Source organism: Octodon degus, unplaced genomic scaffold (assembly GCF_000260255.1).
Source record: "Octodon degus isolate 3935 unplaced genomic scaffold, OctDeg1.0 scaffold00293, whole genome shotgun sequence".
In the NCBI taxonomy this organism is placed as follows: Eukaryota; Metazoa; Chordata; class Mammalia; order Rodentia; family Octodontidae; genus Octodon; species Octodon degus.
Genome location: NW_004524869.1, coordinates 1,565,733 through 1,593,023, shown reverse-complemented (window position 1 = coordinate 1,593,023; position 27,291 = coordinate 1,565,733). Strand labels below are relative to the sequence as shown.

Sequence of the window (27,291 nt, the reverse complement as noted above, 5' to 3'; positions counted from 1 at the left end):
TTCATTTGTAGGGTATGCTGATGGAAGTATTTTGCTGGTGTATACAAAAGAATAATTGAAAGACTGCTGTTGTATACCTCTTTTTCTCCTGTTTGTTTGCCCTATTTGGTGGGTTCTTGCTGTTCTCATTCATGACGTTGTGATCATTTTGATCCCTCTCTAGAACATCTTTTAGTAGTCTGTGTAGGATCGGCTTTGTCATCATGAAATTCTTTAGTTGTTCTTTGTCATGGAAGTATTTCACTTCTCCATTAAACTTGAAAGAGTTTTGCAAGGCATATCAGTCTGGGTTGCAATTTGTTTTCTTGCAAGACTTGAAGTACTTTGCTCCATGCTCTTCATGACTTGATGGTTTTTGAAGGGAAATCTGATCACTTCTCGGCCTTTTGGCTAAGATCAAGTGAAGAGATATCTGCCATTATTCTGATGGGTTTTCCTTTAAATGTGATCTGTTTCTTTTCTCTAGAGGCTTTTAATATACTGTTCTTGTGCTGAATTTCTGGGATCATTATTACATGTCTGGATGTGTTATTAATTGGATTGATGTTATTTGGAGTTCCATATGCTTTGGCTACCTGAATGTCAGATTGTTTCCCATATTTGGGAAGTTTTCTGCTGTTACTTTTGTCCATATTCTTTTTATGTCATTTGTATTGACACCTTCTTTCTCGTTGATGCCTATTAGTCTTACATTGTTCATTTTTGCCTCATCTTGCAAATGTTGAATTATTTCTTCCTGCATCCTAGTTGTTTTCTTATTTATACTTGCTTTTTATTATTTGATCATTTTTATTAATTTTTTATTTTTCATTTTTTAGTTATTTTAATGAGGAAAAAATAACAATGAAATTATTTCAAAAGAGGTTAGTAGGACAGTTACAATAATTAATGCATTGCATATTGTTGGCCTCATAGTAGTTCTTCAGAGGACAAGATGCAAACATGGTATTTTGTATAGCCAATATTAGTACAGACCTTTCTTCTCATTGAACTAGTAGAAGGTAGCTATGTATCTATCCTAACTATTTTGTATACAGTTATTTTTAAGAGATCTTCTCTTACCTTTCCACTAGCTGCTATAGTGTCTTCAAGGTCTAAAAAGTCTATTTGCACTTTCATTCAAACGGTTTTGCCAGCTTGTGATTGAGGTTTTAATTTCCTATATATCTCTTTGAATCTGCTTCATGCATTTTATTTCTTTCCTATATTGCTCATTCAAAAATTCCATCATTTTTCTATTCTCTATTTTTCATCAGTCTTTTTTAGAAGCACTTAGTACTTCTTTCATTATTGTTATCATTTCTTTTTTTACTTCAGAAATTATTTCTGATTTGATTTCCTCTATACCTTTCTGCAGCTGTTTCTTTACTTCAAACACTATTATTTCAGAGATTTCAGGTGTGTGATTTTCAATTTCTTCCATGCTGTTGTCTCCTGTATTTATTCTCAGTGGGCTCAGGGCCTGAGATTGCACTTTGCTCCTTCTCTTTGTCATTTTGTATAGCACTGTCTTCTGACCTTTGGTGCAAAGCTTTGGTAAAGTTATTATCTTAGCACCGGTCTGGATCTACCAAGTTCAAACTCGTCCAGGTGAGTGTGGCTTGGGTCTGGCTGCTGTGCTCCACTTCTTCGTGCTGCAGCCCTTGGAGGCGAACCCACTATGGCACGATGTTCTGCTCCTGCATCAGTTGGGTGGGCCTTGCCTCTAGCCTCTCTGCAGGGAGTTTTGTCACAGGGTTTCACACCGGCCTGTATAATGGGCCTGGGCTCCGGGTCAAATGAAGATTCGGTGGGCCTCAGGAGGTGCCACTCACATGCTGGGCCTGGGTGCTAGCTCGAATCTCTATTGTTTTCCTTCCACTTGTTTTAATGTTTTTTATGTTTCCTCCCTTTACTTTCCCTCTTCCTTCCCTTGCTCCTCTTTCAGCCTGAACATTTTTATTCTTCTTTCCAAAATTTATCGCCCTTTTTGGTCCTTATTTGCCCCCTGTGCTTCTCACCTAAGAGAAACAATGCAATATTTAGGAAGATGTCTAGAAGGGGGACAGCTGAATTAAATGGGCTCTTAATTTTGTATTTATTTATTTATTTTCTATTTATTTTTATTTTTATTTTTATTTGGTGGAACCAGGGATTGAACTCAGGCCCTTGCGCTTGCCAGGCAAATACTTCTTCTACTGAGCCATCTCCCCGGCCCCTACAATGTTATATTTAGACAAGTATATCCAATTTATTTCAGTTAACATTATGTCTTTAAGGTGCATGTATTTACTTAAAATTTTCACATTTATCTTTCTTTATGACAGATAAATTGTATTTTCAAGACACTAGATTGATATCATAGCTTTAAATAGGTTGGAAGACAAAACTGGGCCCAATCTCCTCCTTTTGTATCTGGAAAGTGTTTGGTGTTTGGTGTCAAGCCACTGAATTCCCAGATCCATATTAACATATAAGTACTTTGAGTACAGAGGATTCTATTTCTCCTTTCCTCTCACTCTGTCATCTGGATGCATACAAGTCCCAAGTATGGTAGGAATATTTTCATTTCAGAGTTATTTTATGAAATCCCAGAAGAGGCAGGAGGCCATGTTTTAAGACTAATATAGATTTTTTTTTTAATGTGGTAGATTTTTTTGACTTTGCTGTGTGTATCTCCCCAGCATTTTTTCTCTCCAGGGATTCATTCCAAGCCCTGACTTTCAAGTGCAACCCATATGACATTCACCTCTACCACCTACTTCCCCCGTAATGTACTGATAATGCTACTCTCTCTTTTAAGAAGGGAAGTTTCCTTTTCCTTAAAAACTCTGGATCTTTTTTTGGTTTCTCATTCTGCTCTTTCTGTATCACCAACTAAAATAGATTCCTACAGCCACTCTTGCAGTATCCACATTCTCTTGGAGTTGTCATGGAGACACTAATGTGCCAAGTCTCTCTCCAGAGGTGGCCCACCCTAGAGTCAAGCAAAGAATCACTAAAGCAAGTATAAAATAAAGAGATGAGCACAGTATACAAGCTCCTCATCCCTGAGCATGTGGGCACATGGAGGGAAAAGTCATGAGATATCTAGGAAAGGCTCAAACAAAACCTTCCTTTGGGACAGTTGTACCCCAACTCATGCCTTTGGGTTGATTTTACTCTAAACTTTGATTTTTTTTCTTACTATGATAATGTTAATCTTCATTTATTGATCTGGAAATGTAATCACCACATATCTTTCCATAAAAAACTTTCACATACAAAAATGTACATCATGCATAAAACTTGAATTTTGATATAAATAAAACTTTGATTTTTGTAGCTACAAAAAGACCTGCTAAATCTCCAACTTATATCTTTTGAACATCTTATAATCCATCCTTTAGGGTTATCCAGTGCTATTTTCTCTTCCTTTCCTAATAAAATCAGGGATTTCACTCTCTATAAACATAGATTTGTTGTGTGCCATCCTTCAAGACAGCATAAGTGAGTCTGAGTCTAAAAACATAACCTTCTAAGTTTAACATCCCTGTCACTCTTCCTTCCACATGCACCTAACCTCCAATCTCTAGCTCACTGAAGATAGCAGATAGATCTGTCAGTCAAGCTTGCTAGAATATGACACACTTGGAGATTTCTTAATGAACAGCTGAAGTATAAAAGTAGTTTTGCTTTAGTTATGATACAGATTGCTGGTAGATTCCCTTGTATGTCTCTGGCCTTCAGGAGACAAGCTATGTTAAACCTCTAGGTAAATGGCTCCATGGTAGGTGGTGATTCTCCTCTGGCCAGACGATGCTCAGTTATGTGGGCAGAGGTCTCTGCAGCATTAGCATCTCCCTTTGTGTTCCTCCTGCTTACTGTAGATCTCGGTTGAAGTTCAGAGATGCTATCCTGCTCTTTTGAATTCAATTACAAATGATAAAATTTATGAAAATTCAATCATTTTTGGATGTGATGGATCTTGTATTTTTAGTATTCTAGACCAGAAGAATTCTTCTCCTGTCCTTTCTAATTCCTTGGTGGTTCCATATTCAGTGATGAGAAACAGACAAATGGAGTTTGGACAACCCTTCTGGGCAGTCTTCTCCTTCCTTTTGTCCTCTCTCACCCACAAGATTTCATGCCTATTTGTGTGGGAAACCAAACAGATGGGCCGGGGAGATAGCTCAGTAGAATAAGCGTTTCCATGGCAAACAGGATCCTGAGTTCAATTCCTGGTACTGAAAAAAAAAAAAAAAAAAAAAAAAACAGATAAGGTAGCACCTATCACCACCAGCATAAATACTTTTATCATCTTGAAGCAGGATGACCATCTAAACATGGTTACACTAAGACATTTGAGCTGGATGGACAGCGGTTGGTGGCATTAATGTGACAGCTTGAGTTATCTCCAGCTGCAAAAAAACAAACTCCTAGATAAAATATGAAACACACTTTCTTTAAACTGTTGATACAAAATAGTTAGAATTCTTGGAATTCACTGAAATTCAAGTAATGATTGATTACTATGAGTAAAAATATTTTATAGAACAGTGTGAACTCATCTATGGTATTTAAAGTTCATTCCTGGAAAAATCCATTTAGTTCTATACAACTAAGCTCAAGTACATTATTTTTAAACATTTCTATATATAAACCCAAAAGAAATATTCCATTAACAAAAGTAGCAGCATTTAAACTAAAATATATCAAGACCTAAGAAACTCCAAGATTACTCTGCCCCGAATTTTATCAAAAAGGTCCTCAAAACACACCAGTAAATAAACCCAAGCTATTATTTGGGAAAGGAAAATTCTTCATTGAAAGGATTTTGTTTTTCTACCCTATTAACATTTTTAAAAAATTAAAATTATTGAAAAATAGAATTGACCCTTTTAAAGAATGCAATAAATGTCACCAGCTATCTGAACAATATACAGCATTCTTAGGAAAAAAATGTCCCTATAATTCAAAACTTTCTCTAATAAGCCTGTCAAAGCAGTCTACAAGTGAAAAAATGTCATTAAAAGGTCATTTTCAAAATTTTGAACTATCAACATATGGAAGTACTAGTTGAAATCATGTTTTAGATTTTTCTCATCGGTACCTCATTTCTAAACTTTAAATTTTTATAAATGCTTTAATTTTTTTTAAAAAATGATTATTTTAAGAATAGTAATAAAACAACTTTTTAAAACCTAATGAGATCCTTAAAACAATGTAGCCACTCTTGTCCTGAGGCCATGTGTCGAATCTGGTAAACGTGGGCTTGAGTTTTTATAGTTCTGGGAGTGCAGGAAAGAAACTGTAACGTTCAGGGCAAAGCCAAGAAGCGCCCTGAGGAAGCCTCCTCTGCACACAGCGGAATCCCCAAGAGCCACGATGGCCAGCTAGAAGTAAGTGCCACAGCAGCAGCTCGACGCATGCGAGAAAAGCCGTAAGGATTCTCAAGCTGAAGGGATGCGAAGAGGACCTGAAAGGAATAGGTACCAAAGATGCGAACCACCAGGAGATAGGCACGCGTATATGTGAGCCTCGGGCTTAGTCTGGGAAGGGCCTACTTGCCCAGAAGCTGCATGTGTGGATATGCTCTGGGGGAATCTGCCTCATCCTACGACTCAAAGAGGCCTCACAAACGAAATTCAAAGGAAAATAAACAACCTACAGGCAAGAATAAGTACCACACAAAGATAATGAAACTCCACAGTCATGAAAAAGATCCACAGAGATTTCAACTAAGAGTTACCACATAGACTAGAAAATGAGTGTGCTTAATATATTTAAAGATAAACAAATATAAGCTTGAAAATATATGTAGGAAATAAGAAGCTATAAGGATTGACAAAGCTCATTTTGAAAATGAGTGTAACGTCTAGTAATAAAAAAATAGTCATTGGCTTTTGAAACACAGTGGGTGGGTTTATTAACAGTTAGATCCAGACAAAGACAGAACTGATGAATCAAACATGGCATTTGAACAAGGACATTTTATTCCCAATCCAGACTAGGAAGACTTTCAAAGAAATTGTTCAGCCTCCGACACTCATCATAGTTTCTACTCCTTGTTCCCCTGTGAGTTCATCAAGTATTTACTGATCCCCTGCAGGCTACTAGACACCTTGCTTGGCCACAGGTTCCAAAGCTGAAGAAGGCATAGTTCCTGTGCTTGATTAAAGAGGAACGATCTGTAGGCCAGCATGGGACCGAGAGCCAGGAGCCACCGTGGGCAAAAGCTGCCTGGCTAGCACACTGCTCTTTGGACTAAATTCTAATAGTCCTGCAAACACATTTACTGACCAAAGGCAGAAGCAGTGTGCTTTTTAAAACTGTACCTCAGATTAAGTAGTGATAGAAGGAGAGTGAATTAGCTATTTTTATTTTTCACTTTTATTCATATATGTTTGTAGCACATAATGATCACATTCACTCCAGGAAATCAGTACATGTGCATAACACACCTCAATTGCCTCCATTTTTTCCACCCTCTCCACCCCTCTTTTATTTTTTCAGCATCATATTTATTTACTTATCCAGATAGATCTTATAAAGTCAATTATCACATACTGTACAGAGATTGGAAACTACGTTACTAGGCCAAAGAACATATAAAACATGTAAGACAATTGCACTAAGTCATGGTACACTGTTATATACATTGTCTGCTCTGGGTTACAATAGCTTTTTTCTCTTTTTCTTTATTAATCAGAGTTATTTTCTTTTTCTTTTATTTTTCTTTTCATGTATTTAGGCCAGGGTCTACAGGGTCTCACTATGTAGATCGGACTCTGAGTGATGCTCCTGTTTTCAGCCTCCCAAGCACTGGGATTACTGGATTCAGAGTTATTTTCAAGTAGATTAAGTTACACCAATTACATGTGAGTTAGAGCCACCCATTTGAGAGGATGGATAGCCTTCTCTGAAAGTGTATTCAGTGAATACACCACATTCAGCAGTATTCTGGGAGCATTTCACTCCTAGGCAGAAATGACTTCAGTGATTTTTTTTCTTCTATTCTTATGGCTACTCTAATAAATACAAGTCATTTCTGCCTCATGCTTTCTCTTCAGAAACAAATATCCTCATATTCTAGTTCACTGTATTCTGAGATTTCTTAAACAATTCCCTCTATTCTTCTTTTTTACTGTGTGTGTGTGTGTGTGTGTGTGTGTGTGTGTGTGTATGTTTTAATCTTTGTATTTGGTACAGGATCTTGCTACGCAACTCAGACACATAGTGATCCTCCTGTTTCAGCCTCCCCAGCCCTGGGATTACAGGTGTGCCCCACCATGCCCGGTCTTGGTGGCCAGCTCGGCACATCTAGGGCCTGGCCAGCATGGCATGCAGTCCCAGAGATGGAACCCGGGTCCTTGCACCTGCCTAAGCTGGCACTTAGACCGCTGAGCTATCTCCTTTCCCATTCTTCTGTATGCCATTCTCAATCTTCAGATACTGTGGTTTGTTTCTTTGTGTATGTGTTTGGTTTTGGTTTTTGCAGACTGCTGCCAAGCTAAAGACCAGTATATTGAACAGTTCAAAGATACTCTGAACACTTCTGTGGCCTCATCAATTGCTGGATTTTTTGCAGAGCCAATTCAAGTAGGTATATGAATGTTAGACATTAATTGAACTCAGTTCTTACATGAAAAGAGAGCTTTAACTCATAAATTTTAGAGAATTCCAAAACAAGTGTGCATCGTTATGTCATTTCCCAGATTTAATTCATTTTCTTGGCTCCCTTAAAAAAATAAAGTCCTGATCTTAAGCTGACCTCTATTTTCACAAATAGGTTAAGTTCTCAGGACAAGGAAATCCCCATGATGTGTAGTTGCTTAACACTTGAAACATCAGGGGAATCTTCCTTAAATCTCAGCAATTCTCTTCTTCCACTTTTTCCTAATCTCATAAAATAACAATCATCCATTTTCCAGAAGGCCTAGTTGGAAAAGTGCTAGAGATTATTCATAAAATCATTATCATTTCTGTTATGATAATGACCTGCCTTCTTTTTTTTAATGCTGTGAAAGGGCTTGTGCTGATGTTATAAGTCTTCTTGGTTTTGTCTTTTGCAGGGTGTGAATGGTGTTGTCCAGTACCCAAAAGGGTTTCTAAAGGAAGCCTTTGAGTTAGTGCGAGAGAGAGGAGGCGTATGTATTGCAGATGAAGTGAGTAGCAATTGAAAGGTGCGAGTAAGTGTGGTGGGATGAGGATGGGCACAGAGAAAACCCTCTTTATATACTCTGTGATAGTTGAGGGAGACAGCAAGTGCTGTCTGAAGTGTGCCATAATTTAAGGCAGCCTCTGCGAGCTGACCAATCGGTTCATTAGATTAGTTGGTCAGTTTAAACAGTACAACGTAACCTAAACATCCAATTGATGTCTATCAAATAAGTTGCTAACAGGTGTCAGTGATGCTACCATTACTCAATGTGTGTGTGTGCATGTGTGTGCACTTGTGTGTGTATGTGTGCACATGTGTGTGTGCACGTGCGTGCATGTGCACCCACACACACCCATACACATGTGCACATTTTTGGTGTTTCTAGCAGAAGCATGGGCAAACCATCTAGAAAAATGAACTTCATAGCCAAGCATTGTCTTAATTTGCCAAAATAACATTAGCCAATCTGACAGTAGTTATCTTTCTGACCCTGTTTGCCTGGAAATTAAATTTTAAAAATAATAATAACCCAGCCACTAAATTAGATACATGTACCATCATTGATATTTGGAAAATAGTTCCCTCCCCAATTAAAATCATGATATTGAGTTGATAAACATACATTACTCCCCGGGGAAGTACTTTGAAGAGAATAACACCCATGGCTGTGTAAGTAATAGTCTATGTGTTAAAAATATTCCATTTACTTATTATACTTCACATTGAAGTGTATCAAAGAATATAGGATTGCTCTGTGACTTAGTCTTAAACAACCCTATCCCAAAATGGAGCAAGATTAAACACTGTCTGGCCATAAAAATAAACAGGCTTTTATATTTTGACAGTAACTACGAAGATTAAAAGACCAGAGGAGGATCACTAGTGTCACAGAAGTACAGAATTTATAAGTTTCATCCCTGTTCCAGCCCTACTGTCTTGGCCTAAACAATTTTCCTCACTTAAAAACTCCCTACAGCTAATACTGGTTGAGCTGGCCACATGACAGAAACTTTGCCATTGGCACTAATTCATATGCAGCCAGGTCCCTTGGGCCATGATTCACTGAAGTCCCCAGGGCACTGACACAGCTTGGCCCAGCTTCGTCCAGCACAGCCGTCCTCTCTCCCCATAAGGCTGCAACTGAGCAAAGTCCTTGCTTGGGAAAGTTAATTTGTATGTCCTTTATTTTGCAATAGATGGAAGGAAATAGAGAGACAGATCATTTGCAAATGTGAAAGGGTCCAAGAGACCAAGGACAAGGGGAGGAGGCAGGAGAAGGGTAAATAAAAAATATTTAAGAAATGTCTTGTACATGGGCTGAATACTCACAATGAATGGCAACATTGTATGTCATAAACACAAACTAAGAATAAAAATAAGAATAAGAATAAGAACAAAAAGGGAATTTAGCAATGGAGAGAAAAGGAGTGAGAAGGAGAAGGAGATTTTAAAAGAATCAAGAAGAAAAAAATAATAATAAAAAAATAAAAAATAAAAAGAATCAAGATGTGATATGTACATTTAGCTACTCTCTAAGGTGAATGAAAATTCATGTAGTAATAAAATAATTTTTAAAAGAATTCCATCTGTTAGTTACAAAATAAGAAAATTCTATTCAATCAGTTTGAAATTAGCTGACCCAGGCAAGATGGTTAACATTGGTCTCAAAATCAGGATGTAATGAAGCTGCCTGTATTGGTCAGGGTTTTACTTAGAGGAACAGATATAATATAAGGAACAGATACTAACACAAGATATACAATGTATAAGCAATTACAAGATTGGCTTAGGACAGGCAGCCACAGAATCAGATGAGGGAGGGGGCAGAGTGTGTCTGCACACCACAGACTGAAAAATTCAGTCCCAAGGTCTGAGGCTTACTGCTGTGCTCCATGCAAGTCTCTATTCGTCAGTTAATGGGTCTGTGACGGAAGACTGAAGAGTCTGTGACGAACGCTGAAGAATCTGCGACAAAAGGGGAAGGATCCAAGTGGAGGCCAAAGAGTCTGCACTGCAAGCCAGGCCATGAAGTCAAAGCCGAAAGCGAAGACTGAAGTTCCTCGAACAAAGTAGAACATCAACTCCTTCCTCAGCGCCTTTATATGGTCTCTTTGTGCTGAGTGAAGAACCAACTGTGCCCCAGGGCAGGACCCCTTACCAGCCGGAGTAAGCCGCAGAGTCATCCAGCCAAGTTGACACGATGTATCAACCACTACATTGCCATAGTTAAATTAAAAGGAAGGTAGACTAAATTCAAAGAAAATATGAATTACAGAATTTTCTAAGAGTAGGGTCAGGGATGTAGCTCAGCAGCACAGCACTGCCTGGCAAGTGCAAGGTCTTGAGTTCAATTCCTGGTACACACACACACACACACACACACACACACACACACACACAAAGAATTTTCTTGGAGATGTGGCTTCATGACTTTCAAGAACATAATCAGAAACAAGCTCACACAGGGAAACCTTAAGAATAACTGTCTAATGAATTTGATATTGACTGCTTTTAGGCACTGTGCACACCCAGAAGCCCTGCCCCCTGGGCCACTGCACTTTCTCAGGTATACTCATGGCCAAAGACATTAGAGTTTGCATATCTCAGTGACCCTTTTTTGTGCTATTACACAATCACTTCCATAAAACTTAACTCTTCCTAGGTGACTAAACATGGTGTATTGTTCTACACCATTTTGTGCATTGTCCAAGTCATCTGATGTTTCACCAATTATACCATTTATTTATGGCATTTAGGTAGATGGAGTGAAAAGGGGAAATAGGCAGGAAGAGAAAATGCATAGATTTTCCTACATTATTTCTTTTTTTCTTTTTTTAGTTTAGTGCAGGGTCTATAGGGTCTCACTACACAGATTAGACTTGTAGCCATTCTCCTGTTTCAGCTTCCCAAACCCTGGGATTACAAGCGTGCACCACCACGCCCAGTTTCAACTGCCATCTCAGCGTGCCCTGGGAATAGGGACAGCACAGCAGGCTGGGGATCAAACCCCTGACCCCTTCAACTGCCTAAACAGAACCTTTGATCGGCTGAGTTATCTGGCTGGCCTTTCAGACATTATTTCATTTGGATCAAATAATCAGCTCTCCAAGAGACCTATCACTAGAAGCAAGAAACCCAGAGATGCCTCATACCCATGTCTAAACTTCCCTGCACTGTCATCAAAAGAGTACCCCTGGAATCTGGTACACACACACACACACACACACACACACACACACACACACACACACACAAAGAGTGAGAAGGGAAAAAAGACAAAAAGCCTGAGAAAGAAACATGTTACTTTAATTGAATTTAGAAGGCGCTTCAGGTGCCCACACCTATCCCACTCTAGAATGTATATACTCAGAGCAAGACAGACACAAAGCCAGGAAGAGACCAAAGGACCTTGACCATAAAGGCTGTGGCAGAAGTTTGCATGGAGATATTTATGGGGCTTTACTCAATTATACATTTCTGCCACTCCATCACTCAGTCTACAACACTGTGTCTTCTTTGTGCCAAGTGCTCTGCTAGGTGCTCTGAGCAGATGAGGAAAAAGTCATGGCCCCTGCTGCAGAACATGTGCATTGTTGACAATAGTCTATTATGAGAAGCTCGGATGGCAACACATCTAGACAGCCTTGAGTGGGAACCTACTGGAAAAGGCTCAAGAAAAGTGTGGTAGACCAGATGATCATCAAGTTGGGTCCTGAGAAACAAGAAGTTAGTGAGATGAAGAGGCAGGAAGAAGACCTTCTAGAGGAGGGCATGCACAAAAACTAAGGTCTACTCTCAGTCTAAACTACTGCAATTTCCAGAACAGAGAAGTTCAACCCTGACTTCACTGGCTCCGCGGGCCATTCTCGTGGCACAGTTCTCAGGAGGGGAGGGGCACACCCAATCAAGCTGGGCTGGGTGGCACACTAGACGCACAGCAACTCCCGCTCCTCCCACCTGGGCCAGAAGCTGCTTCTCCACTTTTTCGACCCACTGCCTTGCACATAGGAAATGCTTATTAAGAACTTCTTGTCACAATGAACTTTTTATATACATTATTTAGATGATGTCATAGCAGCCTTGTGATGTACTGAGATTAACATTTCTCTTTGACAGGTGAATTAACCAAGATGCAGAGGATTTAAGGAATAGAGCCAAAATCAAAATCACACCAAGCTAGTAAATTGTTTTGGTGCCAAAAACTTAGACACAGATCTAAGAGTAGAACAAAGATGGTGGTGATGATATGGAGGAGAGAAAGGGAGAGGAAGAAAAAAAAAAAAAAAGAGTACCAAGAAAATTAGGAGGATGAGGAGGAAGAGGAAAAAAAAAAGAGAGAGAGAGAATAGAGACTTGGGGGTGCCCTCAAAGAATTTCCAATGGTTTTTAATCTTTTTTCCTCAGGTACAGACTGGATTTGGAAGGTTGGGCTCTCACTTCTGGGGCTTCCAATCCCATGAAGTTCTACCTGACATTGTCACCATGGCTAAAGGGATTGGTAATGGCTTTCCTATGGCAGCAGTTGTGACCACTCAAGGTAGGACCTAGGATAGTTCATGCCCGCCTCTGGGCCTCCTCTGTTGGGACTGATGTAGAGCTCATGGACTGAAATTTGCAGGGTTGAGGTGGTGGTGGGAACTACATGATGCGCTTCCTATGCAAATGAGGAAGAGACCGTCTTTTTGTCAGACTCTGGGGTGGATGGAGAACGCCGGCCTTTTCTGTAGCCCTTTGCTACAAAGAAAATTAATCCTTCAGTTTCCCAGTTAAATTTAGAGTTCCACTACACTGACAAGTGATAGGAAAATATACCACAAAACCTACCATAAAGCTTGCCCCAAAATCATGTTCTTGAAAGAAACACATGGTTGCTTAGTCTTAGCACAGCCATGACCAGTAGGCTCAATACTCATATTCGTATCTCATCAATGAAACAGCCAAGCATATTACATCCTGCTTATGCAAAACATTCTATGAAATGACACTAGATCTGTATTTTCCATTTTAGCGAGGTTTTTCATGGTATTATATTTTCAGAACTTTGATTGTTAAAAATCTTTAAATTATTGTATTTGGATTTCCTACCAGTAGAAGGCATGTATCTGAGCAACTAAATAATTAAGTGACTTGTGATGGCTTAGTGTTCTTCTTGAATGTGAAAGGTACAAAAATATAAGATACATGGAAAGTGAAATGCAATAAACAATATAAATAGTCCTGAAACACAATACAATAAACTTAATACAAATAATCCTGATAGGATTATGTAGTTAGATGCTTAACATGAGATTGTTTTCTTTATACTTCCTTCTTAGTCTTAGGGGTAGGATTCAGAAGAAAAGGTATTTAAAAAAAAAAAAAGCCCATGATGGTGCACACCTGTAATCCCAGCACTCCAGAACCTGAGGCAGGAAGACAGCCATGAGTTCAAGGCCAGACTGGACTACATAGAGAGTTTAGGGCCAACCTGAACTATAAAGGAAGATTTTGTCTTAAAACAACCCAAAACGGCTGACAAGATAGCTCAGCAGACTAAAGCGCCTGCTTCAGCCAACTTAGGCAAACATGGGGACCGTGGTCCTATCCCTCGCACCACATGCTATGCCAGCCCCACCCCCAGGGTGGGGTGAGCTGGCCACCAAAAGGAAAAAGCACTGGCTAACTGAAGATTCTGTGCAAATTCCTGTACATCAAGCTGTATGGTGCTTTCTAATTCACAAAACACGTTAAGTTTTTGTGATCAAACTTCCTATTAAGTCAATAAACTTCTTTTCTTTACCCATTATATTAGCTCAGAGTGGCAGAACAAGATACAGTACCACAGACTAGGGAGTTTACACAGCACGCACTTATGATCTCAGAATTTAAGGCTAGAAATCTCAGTTTTTTCCTTTTTAATGTGTCTGGTACAGGGTCTCACTACACAGTTCAGACTCATAGTGATCCTCCTGTTTTCAGCATACCATGCCAGGGATCAAACCCTGGTCCCTGCACTTGCCTAAGAAGGTGCTTAGTCTGCTGAGCTATCCAGCTGGCCCTACAGCTAGAAATCTGAGATCAAACACCAGCACGTCAGGGTTCTGGTGAGTCCTCCTGATTGCACACAGCCTCCTTCTCCTTAGGCCCTCAGTGGCCTTCTCCTTGAGAGGTAGAGAGCGCTCTGGTGTCTCATTAACAGAAGGACATCAGTCTTATTCGAGAAAAGCTCCTCCCTTATAATCGCATAACATTAATTAATTCTCTAAAGGCATGATCTCCAAATGTAGTCACAATTAGTGTCAGGCTTCAACAGAGAAATTTTGAGCAGCTAGAGCTCAGCCCCTAACAACCACTATCAGGTGAGTGAAGATGGGTCTGGTATGATGCCTTTTGTGACGTGAAAGTGTATGAAATCCCAGTGGTGTGGTGGAGGTGCTGGGCGGGATGTGTCACTCTACCCACATTTTATTTTCCCCTAGAAATTGCCAAGTCACTGGCTAAATGTTTGCTTCATTTCAACACCTTTGGAGGGAACCCCATGGCCTGTGCCATCGGCTCTGCTGTGCTTGAGGTGCGTCACGCATCACGGGTTTCACAAAACTCCTCTTCCAAAGCTGCACACATTGCCATAACTCTATCATTGTTAGAGTGGACAGTTAGGGCCAGCCAGATAGCTTAGGCAGAGCCAGCCCCACCCTAGAGCTTGGTGAGACTGTGATTGAGACTGGGAGTGGTGGTGCACACCTATAATCCCAGGGTTTGGGAGGCTGAAAACAGGATGATAACTATGAGTCCTATCTATGTAGTGAGACCCTGTACTAAATACATAAAAATTTTAAAAATACATGAATAAAAAATAAAGTCGAGAGTTAATAAATGATGCATCAGCTTAAGTTAGGCTTGTAGTGAGTATTATCTGCCCCTTTTTAAAGATCTACTTTGGGTACTTGAAACATAGCATAAGAAAAAACATGTGTGGGCCAGGAGGTGTCTCAGTAGAATAAGCACCTGCCTGGCCAGTGCAAGGTCCTGAGTTCAATCTCTGGTACTGAAAAAAGAAAAAAAAAAAAGAGAGAAAGAAAGGAATAGCACATGATCTATATATATAATTACTCTCCTATACGTGGGAAACCTGAGGATTCCCCTAGCCAGGTGATACCATGGAAAACATTTTGATCTGAGTAGCATTTTATGAATAATTAGTAACTCCCTTCTATCTTTCTAGTTTAATTTTGACCCTGTGTTGTGTGGGTGTTTTCCTTTCTTTTGTTGTGATGTAATCAGTTAAAAGACAAAGACTAAGTTATATGATTACAATGAAGTAATTCAGCTTTATGAACAATTGTGCAGCCCTATTTCATTGTTTAAGCCTGGTGACAGCCAGTTTTTCTGTTCAAAATGTCTATTTTTTAATTGTCCTTAATAAAGTATCATTGGCTTAACTATGATATTTTCTGGAAGAGTGTCCAAAAGAGTAATAACAGTAGCTACTTGTAGCAGGGGAAACTTGTTTGGAGTCAAGGATCAGTAAGAGTTGACCTACTGGCTGCGGTTTATGCTTCCTGATTTTGAGCCATGAACATAATTTACCTAGTTCAAAAATAATTAAATTTTAAACTATTCAATTTTAATCAAATGATTGAAAAAAAAAGATCTGTCCTCTTTGAATTTCATACTTAGCAAATATACCTTTGAAAACTAACAATAAAATATTTTCCAGTTATACAAACTCAAAATATTCTAATACCTCCAGATGTAGCATATAGGAAATAAGAAAGAGCATAATCCAGAAGGCAAGAGAAGTAGCTGGATGGTCTTGGATAAAGAATAAAGAGTTCTCAAAATGGTAGTTTTGCAGGACTATGTAAAATATATTAGATGAATCCATTTAAAAGGTCATTAAAGATTTCTATGAAACAAAATAAACTATTTTAAATAAAAATAATTGAGATTGCCTTTTTTAATTAAACCCATATCTTCAAATATGACTACATTCTGAGATGAGATAATAAGGGAAGAATACGTCATTTCATTTTGTAGACAGTGCCAACTCTGCTGTTGTTAATTATTATGTCAGCTGCATCAATTTAGAGAGTAAAAAGGGTTTAAGTAAACCAATAGGTCTTAAAAACATTCAGATCGACCTGGGGAACCATGTAATTACTATTACCTAATAGAAATGTAGCGGATTTTGAAGGTCTTTTCAAGAGTCAGAGGCATATTCTGTGAATGGAACTTAAGTGAAAATCCTTTTATATCTTCAGGTGCCCTGCCTCTCTCTAGGCACTGAAGGAGCTCAGCTTGGCTAAGGCCAGGCTCCCAGCTAAGATGCTGGGAGCAAGATGAGAGCCTGTGCCCAGAAGATGGCTGCTGAACAGGGTCACCACCCTCCAGGAAGGAAATTTTCTTCCCTCAGGGTCTTTGTCATTTTTAGCTGCTTGTCTTTGGTCTCAGCAAAGCCCAGAAATAATAAACTCATAGTGCTATTGACTCTGCTTAGACACATCTTATATTTTTCCTAAATCTCATCTGTGAAAGGAAGAGGTATCTGCAGGAAACATCCTTTCTTCCAAGATATTTTTACATTTTACAGAAAATCTTTTTTTCTAACCCATGGTGTATGCACACCAGATCTTATTCCAGTTTTCTGTTTGTCTTAGTTATGGCTGAGACAAAATACACAACACACAAAATTAAGGAAGGAAAGGTTTATTTAGCTCAGTTTGTGGAGCTTTCAGTCTGTAATCAGCTGGCTCCACGGCACAGTGACATGGCACAGGGGCAGTATTTGAAGGCAGCAGAAGATGACAAAAGCAGCAAGAGCAAAAAAAAGGAAACAGCAAGCCTCTTTTTCTCCTTTATGTTGTAAGCAGGATACCACCCCTGGGGCAGATGTAGCACTCGTACCATCTCCATGCCCTCCTCCTGCAAAGGATGAGAATATTTACAAAATGAGGACTCTGGGTCCCTGGTGAGTCCCTTAGTTAAACTTCTGCACTTCTCAAGGTGACACAACATATCAACCATTAAGCTGGTTTAATTATCATAAACACAATGGAAGTAGGACATAGTGGCATATGCCTATAAACTCCAGTACTTTGGGAGGCAGAAGGATCACAAGATTTTGCCAGGCCTAGGCAACTGAGATAGACATTGTCTCAGGACTGGGCATGTAGCTCATGGTATCAATTTCATGTGCTGCGAAATGAAAAACAAATCATGGACCTATATCTCTGTTTCTCAGCAAGTCTTACAGCTTTTGCCATGTAAAGTCATTGGGGTTTTCTCTCAACAGGTGATTAAAGAAGAAAAAACACAGGAAAACAGTCAAGAAGTTGGCACCTACATACTACTGAAGCTTGCTAAGCTGAGGGATGAGTTTGACATTGTTGGAGATGTACGCGGCAAAGGCCTCATGATAGGGATCGAAATGGTGCAGGATAAGGTAGGTCCTGATCCAGGGCTTCTTGGAGACTGCTCAGAGCCAGAAGGGCTTAGTATGGAAAGCATCATCTCAAAGCACTTCATTCTGGGCTGGGGAGACGGCTCAGTAGAATAAGCGCTTGCCTGGCAAGCGCAAGGGTCTGAGTTAAATCCCCAGTTCCGAAAAAAAAAAAAAAAGCACTTCATTCATTTTCAGTGAGGAAGTATCAGCAGACAGCAAGACCCAGGAAAACTCTTGTGAGATTAGTACTGAGGAAGTATTGGGTGCAAAGAAAATGTTAGCAGTTCATGGGGAATTGAGAGGTGGGGAGAACTAGAACTTGGAAAGTTCTTACCAGATGAGGTAAAAAATATGGGCAATGAATTAATATTTGGAAATATGTACAAGGCAAGAAATTATTTGAGAAAGGGTAGGTGGCCTGGAGAGCTAGTGGAAATAAAGAAAAAGACCCAGGACAAAGTCATAGAAAGTTTGGGTTAAGAATGTTAAAAATGATTGGGTTTTGTATTTATTTGACTGACTGACTGATTGGTTGGTTGATTGATTTTAAATGGCCTTCAATCTCCTGAGTAACCAGGCAAGAATGTACTCTGCTGAGATCTTGAACTCAACATGACAGCAATGAATTTAGCACGGTTCCTCCCAAGATCAAGGATTCCATTTCTCACCTCTGCCATTCTCCTCACCCTCAATCTCAGTACTACAAAATAATCTGTGACTCCTAGGGGTGCCTTCCTTGCCTCATCACCCAAATCCTTCTGCGGTTTGTCTCTTTCTGTTGCTGCTGACCCTAAAGTCCATGCCAGTAGGAAATCAATCCTTGCCACCAGGAAATGGAAATGTAGTCTGAGGAGAGAAAAGAAGGGAAATCTTGGCATGGAGAAGAGTCCCCAGGCAACCTCACATCCCTAATTTCTGTTTACAGGAAGCAGACTTCTCTTGGCCGATTCCTTGCTAGGTATTTGATGTTGCCATCCTATTGTAGAAGGATTAGTGCTCAATTGTTTCAATATTCAGGCCAGACTATGGATATAAAATTCTTCCATTAACTCCATATGGCAATGCCAGTAAAAAGATGGCTGATTTAAGTAAGATTTGAAAGCTAAGGGAAGACAACAGGAAAACAAAGAATACATGAGATGAATCCCATAGCTCACGAGTCACCCCATACAGATCTTCAGCTGTGGTCCAGCACAAGGTTGTAGTAAAAGTCCCTTCTAGTCCCCACCCCAGGAGCTCTCTAACAGACATCTATAGTGCTCAAAGTCAAGAATTGAGAGAATAAAATCTAGTGGGAAAAGAGGGCTGGGGCTATTCCAAACACAATTTCTACATGGTCCAAGTCATAGAAAGATGTTCATCAGAATTTTGTCACAGCAAAACATTAGAATATTCCCAAAAGGCACTATTATAGAAAAAATTAAATTATAGTACATACCTACTACCATGGATTAGATATAGAGAGATGTTCAAACAATACCGTAGGGCTGGGGAGATAGCTCAAGGGCATAAGCTCCTGCCTGGCAATCCTTAGGTCCCAAGTTCAATCCCCAGTACCACAAAAAAAAAAAAAAAAACCCAAAGTATGAATATTTTAAAAAAAAAAAAAAAAAAAACTGTAGAAAACTAAAACAAGTTATAAAGCAGTATCTGTAGAATGAGCTCTTTTTCTCTTCATTTTGTTATATACTCTAAAGCATGGGCCCCAATTTCAATTCCACCTTTTCCAGTCTCCAGTTCTACTCTCTATCCTCTTGGTACCATTCATTCTCTTGAGCTCAAGGGTCGACTTGTCCTCCAATGTGGAATGCAATGCCCTCCTTGCTGTGCCTCTGCACCCAGGCCCAGTTCCACATCACACTTCTCCCTAAACACTTGCCTTTGCCATCCTTCATGAGGGGCTCTGCCCTGCCCTTCAGAGAATTCCTGGTGTAATCACTGTCTAAAGAGCTCTTTTAGGAAGATCTTTTCCACTCTTTTAGTTCTGACTGCTATAACCATGATCTCTAGCAGAAAAGTATAAAAACGAAGTATAAGAAGTAAAGCCATGCTGTTATGTTGAGCTGTAGGGGACTCAGGTCAACAGCTTCTGACATTGCCAGTCAAGCAGAAGACCCAATACTATTATGGACTACTGGACTGTTTTGGAATAGTTTGCTGAGTTCACACATCTATAATATTTAAATGACGGAACCAAACAAAAAAGGGAATGCAGATGAATGACCATTTTGTATCTGGGTATTCAAAATGGTTAGGATAAATATATAGCTACACTCTCTTAATGAATAGAGGGATTTGTTCTAATAGTGTTTGTAAATAGGATATCATGTCTTCGTCTTGTACAGCAATTAACCACTAGGAAAAGAGTATGCAATGTGTTAATTATTGAAACTGTCCTACCAATTTGATTTGAAACTGTCTCATTGCTATTTATTTCTCAATAAAATTATGGAGGAAAAAAAAAAAAAGAAACATATGTGTCACAATTCTAGAAGCCGAAAAGTTCAAGATCAAGATGCCCATAGGTCAGTGTCTGTTGAGGGCCCACTTCCTGGTTCCTAGAGAGCCAGTTTGCTGCTGTCATCTTATGAGGCAGGTAGGAGCTCCCTGGGCCTTTTGTAAGGGAACTAATTCCACTCATGAGGCTTCCATCCTCATGGCCTAAACTGAGAGGGATGTGGTAGGTCGGGGGCATGGGAGGGTAGAAGCATTCAGTCTATGGCATCTACCATGTATTTATTGTTTCAGTTTTTTTAATGTGTAAATACCTGATTTTTCTAAATAATTTGCATCCTCTTGAGGTCAGAAAGCAAACAGTGCTTTGTTTTGTGCACTGGTTTCAAGTCCCTGCAGCACTTCAGGCCATGTTCATGTAATTACAGCATCCCAGAGCTTTGCTATGGTGCTGTCTGGAGTAACCCAAGGAAACGTTCCCGTATGCTATACATTAGAATGTAATTTGGTGCAAGCCTTTTCATGGCAACTTGTCTATGTCCATCAAAATTGGAAATGTCTATGCATTTTGACCTTGCAGCTCCCCTGCTAGAAATGTGTCCTTAAAAATACTCAAAAACACATATAAAGATAGATAGGAATAGGGCGCCAGCCAGATAGCTCAGCCGATTAAAGCACCTGCTTAGGCAGAGCTCGGGGGCCAGCGTCTGATCCCTGGCACCACAAGCCATGCCAGCCCTGCCCCCAGGGCACAATGAGAGAGCAATTGAGACTGGGCATGCTGGTGAGTGCCTGTAATCCCAGCGTTTGGGAGGCTGAAAACAGGAGGATTACTACAAATCCAATCTGTGTAGTGAGACCCAGTAGAACCTGCACTAAATACATTATGAAAAAACAAAACAGCAACAACAATAAAAAGATATATAGGAATAGGAATGTTGGTAGCATTATTTATAGTCATGAAAAATTAGAGATAAATCTAAATGTTTACTAATAGGAGATGGAAAAATTACTGGCAAATAATAAAATACTAAGCAATCTTTAAGGAGACTACATAGAGAAATATACTCACATGGAAAGATATCCAAGATATAGCACAATGAACCCCTGAAAGTCATGAGGATTATGTTCCTAGAGCACCCATGAATTGTGAAAAACTAAAAATTTCAGATATGGTTGGAAAACGGATTATAATGCCCATTTTCATGGTTTCATCCCTACTCATGCTATGTCTCCCACAGTTATGTAATTTAATTTAATAAAATACTGTATTAATAAAGCCTTGGGAGGTGCCAGGCATTTTTGGCGACATGCTAGGGTTCTTAGGGCTTTACGGAGAACAAGGGCCGGCCAAATAGCTCAGCAGATTAAAGTGCCTGCAAGCAGGTTCAGGGGCCTGCCATACCACCCCCACCCCTGGGAGCATGTTGAGATGGCAATTGAGACTGGGCATGGTGGCGCACGCCTGTAATCCCAGCTTTTGGGAGATTGTAAACATGAGGATCACTATGAGTCCGATCTAATAGTGAGACCCTGAACAACCTGTAGACCCTTCCCTAAAATACAAAAAAAAAAAAAAAAAAAAAAAAAAAACGAGAACAGTCACAATAGCTATGCACAGTACAGCCCAGCAACCTGTTTTGATGCAGAAGCACTCATGCATCTGCGAAGATGGGTTGCGGGGCAGCAGCCAATCAACAGCAAGAAGAACTGAAGAGCGCTCTCGAATTGGCTATTTGCAAAAACCCGCCAAAAGAGCAATTGTGGAGGATATTTGAGGTTTCTGTGAAATTGCAGGAGTGTCCTAGAACAATTATTAAATAAGTTCTAAGGAAAGTTCAAAAGCAACTGATCTCACAAACTCCAAACTGCAATAGCAAGCAGAAACACTGAAATGACTCCCCGAATGTGGAGGCATTTATTTACATAGATGGGTACTGATCAGGGTCATCCACAAACTATAAAGCCCTGAACTCTGGTGGTGTAGGGCTTATATAGGATAAGCAAGCAGGAAGCACAGTGGCAGAGTGGCTTGCCAGGTGTGGATTGGTTTATACAATGTGCATCACAGCGGCCAGCTCTTTCTAAGAGGCAGAAGTAACTAGAATTGGAACAGGAGCTATTACCTGGGCAAACAAGGAGCTGGGGTATGCTGGCAGGGAGGATGGGCATTTTCTGCTGCAGAATTACGATTTCACAAGAGTATGGTGTATAAATCATCACATAAGAAAGCTGCAGAATATTAAACATCATAAAATAGGTGGTAATAGTTTTTATGCCTATATAAAAAGTGTCTTCAGGCACAGAAAAGTGCTCAGCTTATACTAAATTATCAATAGCAAGTGTCCCCAGGCATAAAATGGGGGGAGAGAAATTTTTCATTTTTATTTTATGAGCTTGCACACATTTTACTTTTTCAATAGTCATAAATTATATTAAAATTGTTTAAATACAAAGTCAGCAAAAAATCCAAAAAAGATTACCATGAAACTACAATATATGCCCAACAAGAAGTTTAATTACTAATATGTCCACTTCATCACCAAGCCGTTGCAATACAGGCATGAACATGGGCCCTGAGCAGGCTGCCCTGTGGCTTTGCTTCATTGCAGTTTCCAGTCTTTGGGGGATGCAGACAAAATGCTCCATGCTCATAGCATTTGAAGTGGGGTGGAGGGATAAAATGGGCAAGCAAACATGGAAGAAACCAAACCAATGCTGGGACGAGACCAGATTCCACCTGTTTGGATCTGTAAACCTCGGGGAGGCTCCTACCAACTCATCTTCCCCTCGGGAAACTCTTCCAGGGGCACTCTCCCCCAGCTCTTCCACTCCCTCCAATCATTTTTAACTTTTTTCTAGTTCACACTAGAGAAAAGTAGGATTACATTAAGTGTAACCTTACATTATTTTAGTCTTCTTCCTCTAGTAAAGAAGAACTTTTGGAGCAAGGAGGATTCATAATGGAATTCTGAGGTTGATGAGAGGATCCACATCTTATCCTCCATCCCAACCCCAGGTCTTCCTTTATTTCATGGTCTGAAAGTTGGAATATTTCTTTTCTTATCATAAATTTTAAGATATGGAGAAAAATGCAAACATCTCTAGGAAGCCCAGTCATATTGTGCTGTGTCAGACACCAATACCTTACAAAGAATGGAGGATTCAGGAGAGAATTGAAAGGCTGACTAGGAAGAGGGGAATGGACACCAGAGCCCAGAGGGAAAGTGTGTAGGAGGCCCAGAGAGAGGTCAGGAAGCTCGGGGCACTGAGAACTGTGCAGAGGCTAAGCCACGGCAAGGATCATGCCTGAAGCTTCTGCAACCAGAGAACCAGGCCAGGGCTGAAGCTCCCCGAATGGCCCTCGGAAGGAAGAGAGGAAACAGGGACAGCAACAGCATTGCAGAAGGCAGACTGGAGTTGCTGAGGATAATTTTTAAAATGTAGGTCCTAAGGGCTGTTCCAAATGCTTTAATTTGGCTAACATGAGGCCCAAATACTTATACTGTGAAAGGCTTCCAGGCAATGTAGGGACACTCAGGCTTAAAACAACTAAATTAGTGGAAGATGTGTGTGTTCATAGTCTGAAATGTCAGGGTGCTGTTCAATGTCCCCAGTAGGCATTGGCATGCCTGGGCCCTCAGTTGGAGGAGCTATGTCAGATGCCTAGGGTTCTGACAGAGTCTCTTGCCTCCTGACCCTGTAGGATGAACTTTTGGGAGAGACAGAGCCAATTTCACAAGCAGTGAAGATGAGGCCTTGTTCCAGCGGTGCTCCAGGAAACCCCTGGGCTGCTTGTGCAAATACTGAGCTAGTCCCTGAGCTGTGAAGTGGGCTCTTTACATGGTCAGAACACCATGAAGGGTTGAGGAGAATGTCCACATAAATACAACAGACTCCAAATTCATCCAGTGAGGACCAAACTCCCAAGGCAGCCATTAACAAAGCCAAGGGTCCCTGACTGTCTGCGTGCAACTACATTTCTTCTTCAGAGGCTTGGGAGGAAGTGGAATCAAAACAATATATTTAAGAATATCATCCAAAAACTCATCCAGCAATCCACAGCTTTATTTAATTTCCAGGACATGGATGGTTTGAATTTTGGTTTGGAGGGATTTTTCTCTCCTTGTTGGGAAATAACTCTTCTAACCACTCAGATGCCAAGTAGAAAAATATTTTAAATGCTTTCACAGATATAAGCACGTAAAATTGGTCCCCAAAAAGTTATAAGAAATTAAAAAGGAGAAGAAAATTAATTAAGCATTATCTGCTCCTTTCAATAGACCAGCAGAAATCAACGGTACAATCATCCAAGGTATCCTATGTATATACATAAATATATCTTTTTCCCTTCTTTCTTTCTTTTGTACTTTTCCTTTAAAAAATTAAAAAAAAAAAAAATACATAGATGAGCCGCCGACCTCTTCCTCAAGAAGAAGTAAATCAAATCCACGAGGACTGCAAAGACATGGGCCTCCTGTTGGGCAGAGGTGGCATTTTTTCTCAGGTAAGAGACAGAAGCGGTAGATTAACCTAGCACTTTAAATTGGCGCGTTGGATGCTCCAGTACCTGTGATTTGCTTCGCTGATGGCTCTAGGACACTTCGCCTACTTCCAGGGAAACTGCTTATCTTTTTTTAAAAGCAGTGAATCCTTCTGAACACTAGGGGGAGCTTTGGTAAAATGATTTGATTAGCTCAGCTCGGTAGAGGAAGGAGTCGTGTATAGGATGTACAGATAAACCAAACGATTTATGTACAGTACGGTTGACTAAACAAATCATAAAAGTCATGCAATAACAAATTCGTCTCGTGTACGAATGAATTTCATCCTGTGAAAGCCCTGTGAGGCAAGCTTAGCCATTCTTAACTCTGCCCTGACTCCGACTTTGTGAACCTGCTCAACCTCAGTCACTGTAGTGGTGGGAAGCAGCCCAACAGTCCTGGGGACCCAGCCGGCCCTTGCAGAGGGGTGGGGGTCATCCTGGGCGTGCCCTCAAGTCCGCCACGTTTGCTGCCCTTGGCCCTCCGAAGATTCAGACAGGGATCTCGCCTTTTCTCCCTGAGAAAAGCCATCTCACGCTCCACAGCCTGGACCTTGAACTCGCCCCACAAGAGGGGATGGAGGCTGCTGCTCTGAGGAATGGGCCCCGCTCTTCAGTCATTGAAGCCTACTGCGCCTCCACGAGGACAGGCTCCAGGGCGAAGGGGGCGGAGTAAGGGTGCCTTGTGCTTTCTCCCAAGTGCTTCTTGCCCATGATCATCTTGCTTGACCACTTTTTAACTTAAAAAGAAAAGTTAGGAAGTGGTAATTTTATGCGCTTATGGGGTAGCATGTGACATTTACCGATATCTGTTATACTGTAATGTCCAAATTAAGGGAAGCACATCTATCCCATTTAGCATTTCTTTGTGGTGAGAGCATTCAAACTCTTCTACTTTCTTGAAATTCTCAGTGCATTGTTATTATCTGTACTCACCTACTGTGTAGTAGAACAACAGAACTCCTAACCGTAATTTAAGATTTCCACCAACTCAAACATTCATCTTGCCAGTTTATTTTTCTGCACACCTGCCTCTCATGATTCCCATGGACACTGAAACATCCAGTTCTTGCTTCTTACTTCTCAGAGAAAATTGAACCAATCAGGCAATAAACTCTACAAATATTTTTGAACAAACCAAATCACATAATTATTAAAACTAAGACATATGAGTCATAAAGACAGAAGACAGTTGTTCACTTGCTTGGCTCTTGTGAGTTGGCAAACACTAATTGTAAGTGCTAAGCAGCAGATGATATGCTGGGAGCTGAAACTACTATGATAAAGAAAATCTGGCCCCTCTACAGAGTTGACAAAAAAGAAAAAATAATAAATGGGAAATTCCAATACAGTGTAAGTTCAATTAGAAGTCTAAAAAGAGGTGTTATGGGGGAGAGAGAACAGATGTCCAGGCCATCCCTTCTGGCTAGCAGAGTCTTACACAATCATACAGAGTTGAAGTACATGTAGAAACCTGGCAGAGTGCGATGGCAGGCCACAGGCTAGAGCGGCCAGAGCAGAAGGCTTGTGGCAGGGCATGGGCACAGTCCGAAGCCCTTTCTCCGTGCCAAGCACTATCCTCAGCACTCTGCATGTACACACTTATTCATTTAATGCCCTCAACAAGCCTAGAAATGAAGTACTACCATTGTCCTTATTTTATAAAATGAATAGACACAGAAAGGTTAAGCAGATTGGCCAAGTTACATAGCTAGTAAGTGGCAAATCGAGAATGAAACCCAGGCAGTCCGATTTCTGAATCTGTCCTCTGGAAAGGACGAACCTGAAGGAACAAGCCTGAAGGCAGTGAGGCTGAGTGGGGGTGGGGAGAGGATGCTCTTCCAAACTGAGCAATTGTAATAAGGACAGGGGAGATGCTCCCAGGATAACTTGGCAGTAAAATGCGCAGGACTTGGATATAAAGAGTGAGAGAAACAGTCACGGGTGAATCCCTATGTCTGACTTGGTTTAGGGTAGACACAAATGAATTCATCTCTGAACATATTCCATTTGAGGGGCATGTGAATATCTGGTTCTGCATTTGTGTGCGGCTGAGGGGAAGGGGCTCAGGCGAAGCTTGTCATTGGGTTGGCATAAAGGTGGGAAGATGAGGGCATCTCAGGGGAAACTTAGTGATTGGCTGAGATGCACAGGGATGCAGAAACCTACAGAACCGTAACATTTAGTGTGGGAGGTGGGGTACAGGGGAAGCAGAAAAGGATGTGCATGTGAGGAGAGCCAGAAGAATGTGGAATTACAGAAGAGGGAGAATGGAGAGGTTTGGGAAGAAGGAAGGTCCAATGCCAAGAGCAGTGGAGAAGACCAGGAAGCTAAAGAGCTGAGTAACACACACCTTACAAGTCACGTTCACATAATGGTGTCAGAATGGTGCTCGAAAACTATACTGTGCTGTAGTGCTATGAACCATGGGACTACCGAAACTGTGCAACTGGGGGGCTGAGATGTCAGACAGGGAAGGATAGAGCGAAAGATAATAGCCAGCGTTTGAATAAGAGCAACATAGCAATTGCATGGCAGCCAGAAGGGGCAGGAGCTCTGCACAGATTCTCATTTGGTGTGGTTTGGGTTTGGATTGTGAGAATGTCAAGCCTGCTTGTTTGCAGGCGGAGGGGAGGTTGGGAAGCAGTTGAGTGCAGGAGAACACAATGGCATTACCTCAAGTGAATGCGGTGGGAGTATCCAGGGTCAGAGGCACGAGTGGACAATTCATAGCTGAATAGGAAAGAC

The 27,291-nt window shown here is 40.6% G+C and overlaps 1 protein-coding gene across 2 annotated transcripts in view; it reads left to right on the top strand.

Moving 5' to 3' along the window:
• Nucleotides 1-27,291, top strand: part of Agxt2 (alanine--glyoxylate aminotransferase 2) — a 48,155-nt gene that overhangs the window by 19,036 nt on the left and 1,828 nt on the right. For both annotated transcript variants that reach the window (XM_023707470.1, XM_004647197.2), the window contains exons 8-13: nucleotides 7,460-7,560; nucleotides 8,034-8,126; nucleotides 12,527-12,659; nucleotides 14,581-14,672; nucleotides 17,397-17,546; nucleotides 24,409-24,507. In XM_023707470.1, the coding sequence (XP_023563238.1) occupies nucleotides 7,460-7,560; nucleotides 8,034-8,126; nucleotides 12,527-12,659; nucleotides 14,581-14,672; nucleotides 17,397-17,546; nucleotides 24,409-24,507 (668 nt within the window). The remainder of the gene's footprint in view (nucleotides 1-7,459; nucleotides 7,561-8,033; nucleotides 8,127-12,526; nucleotides 12,660-14,580; nucleotides 14,673-17,396; nucleotides 17,547-24,408; nucleotides 24,508-27,291) is intronic.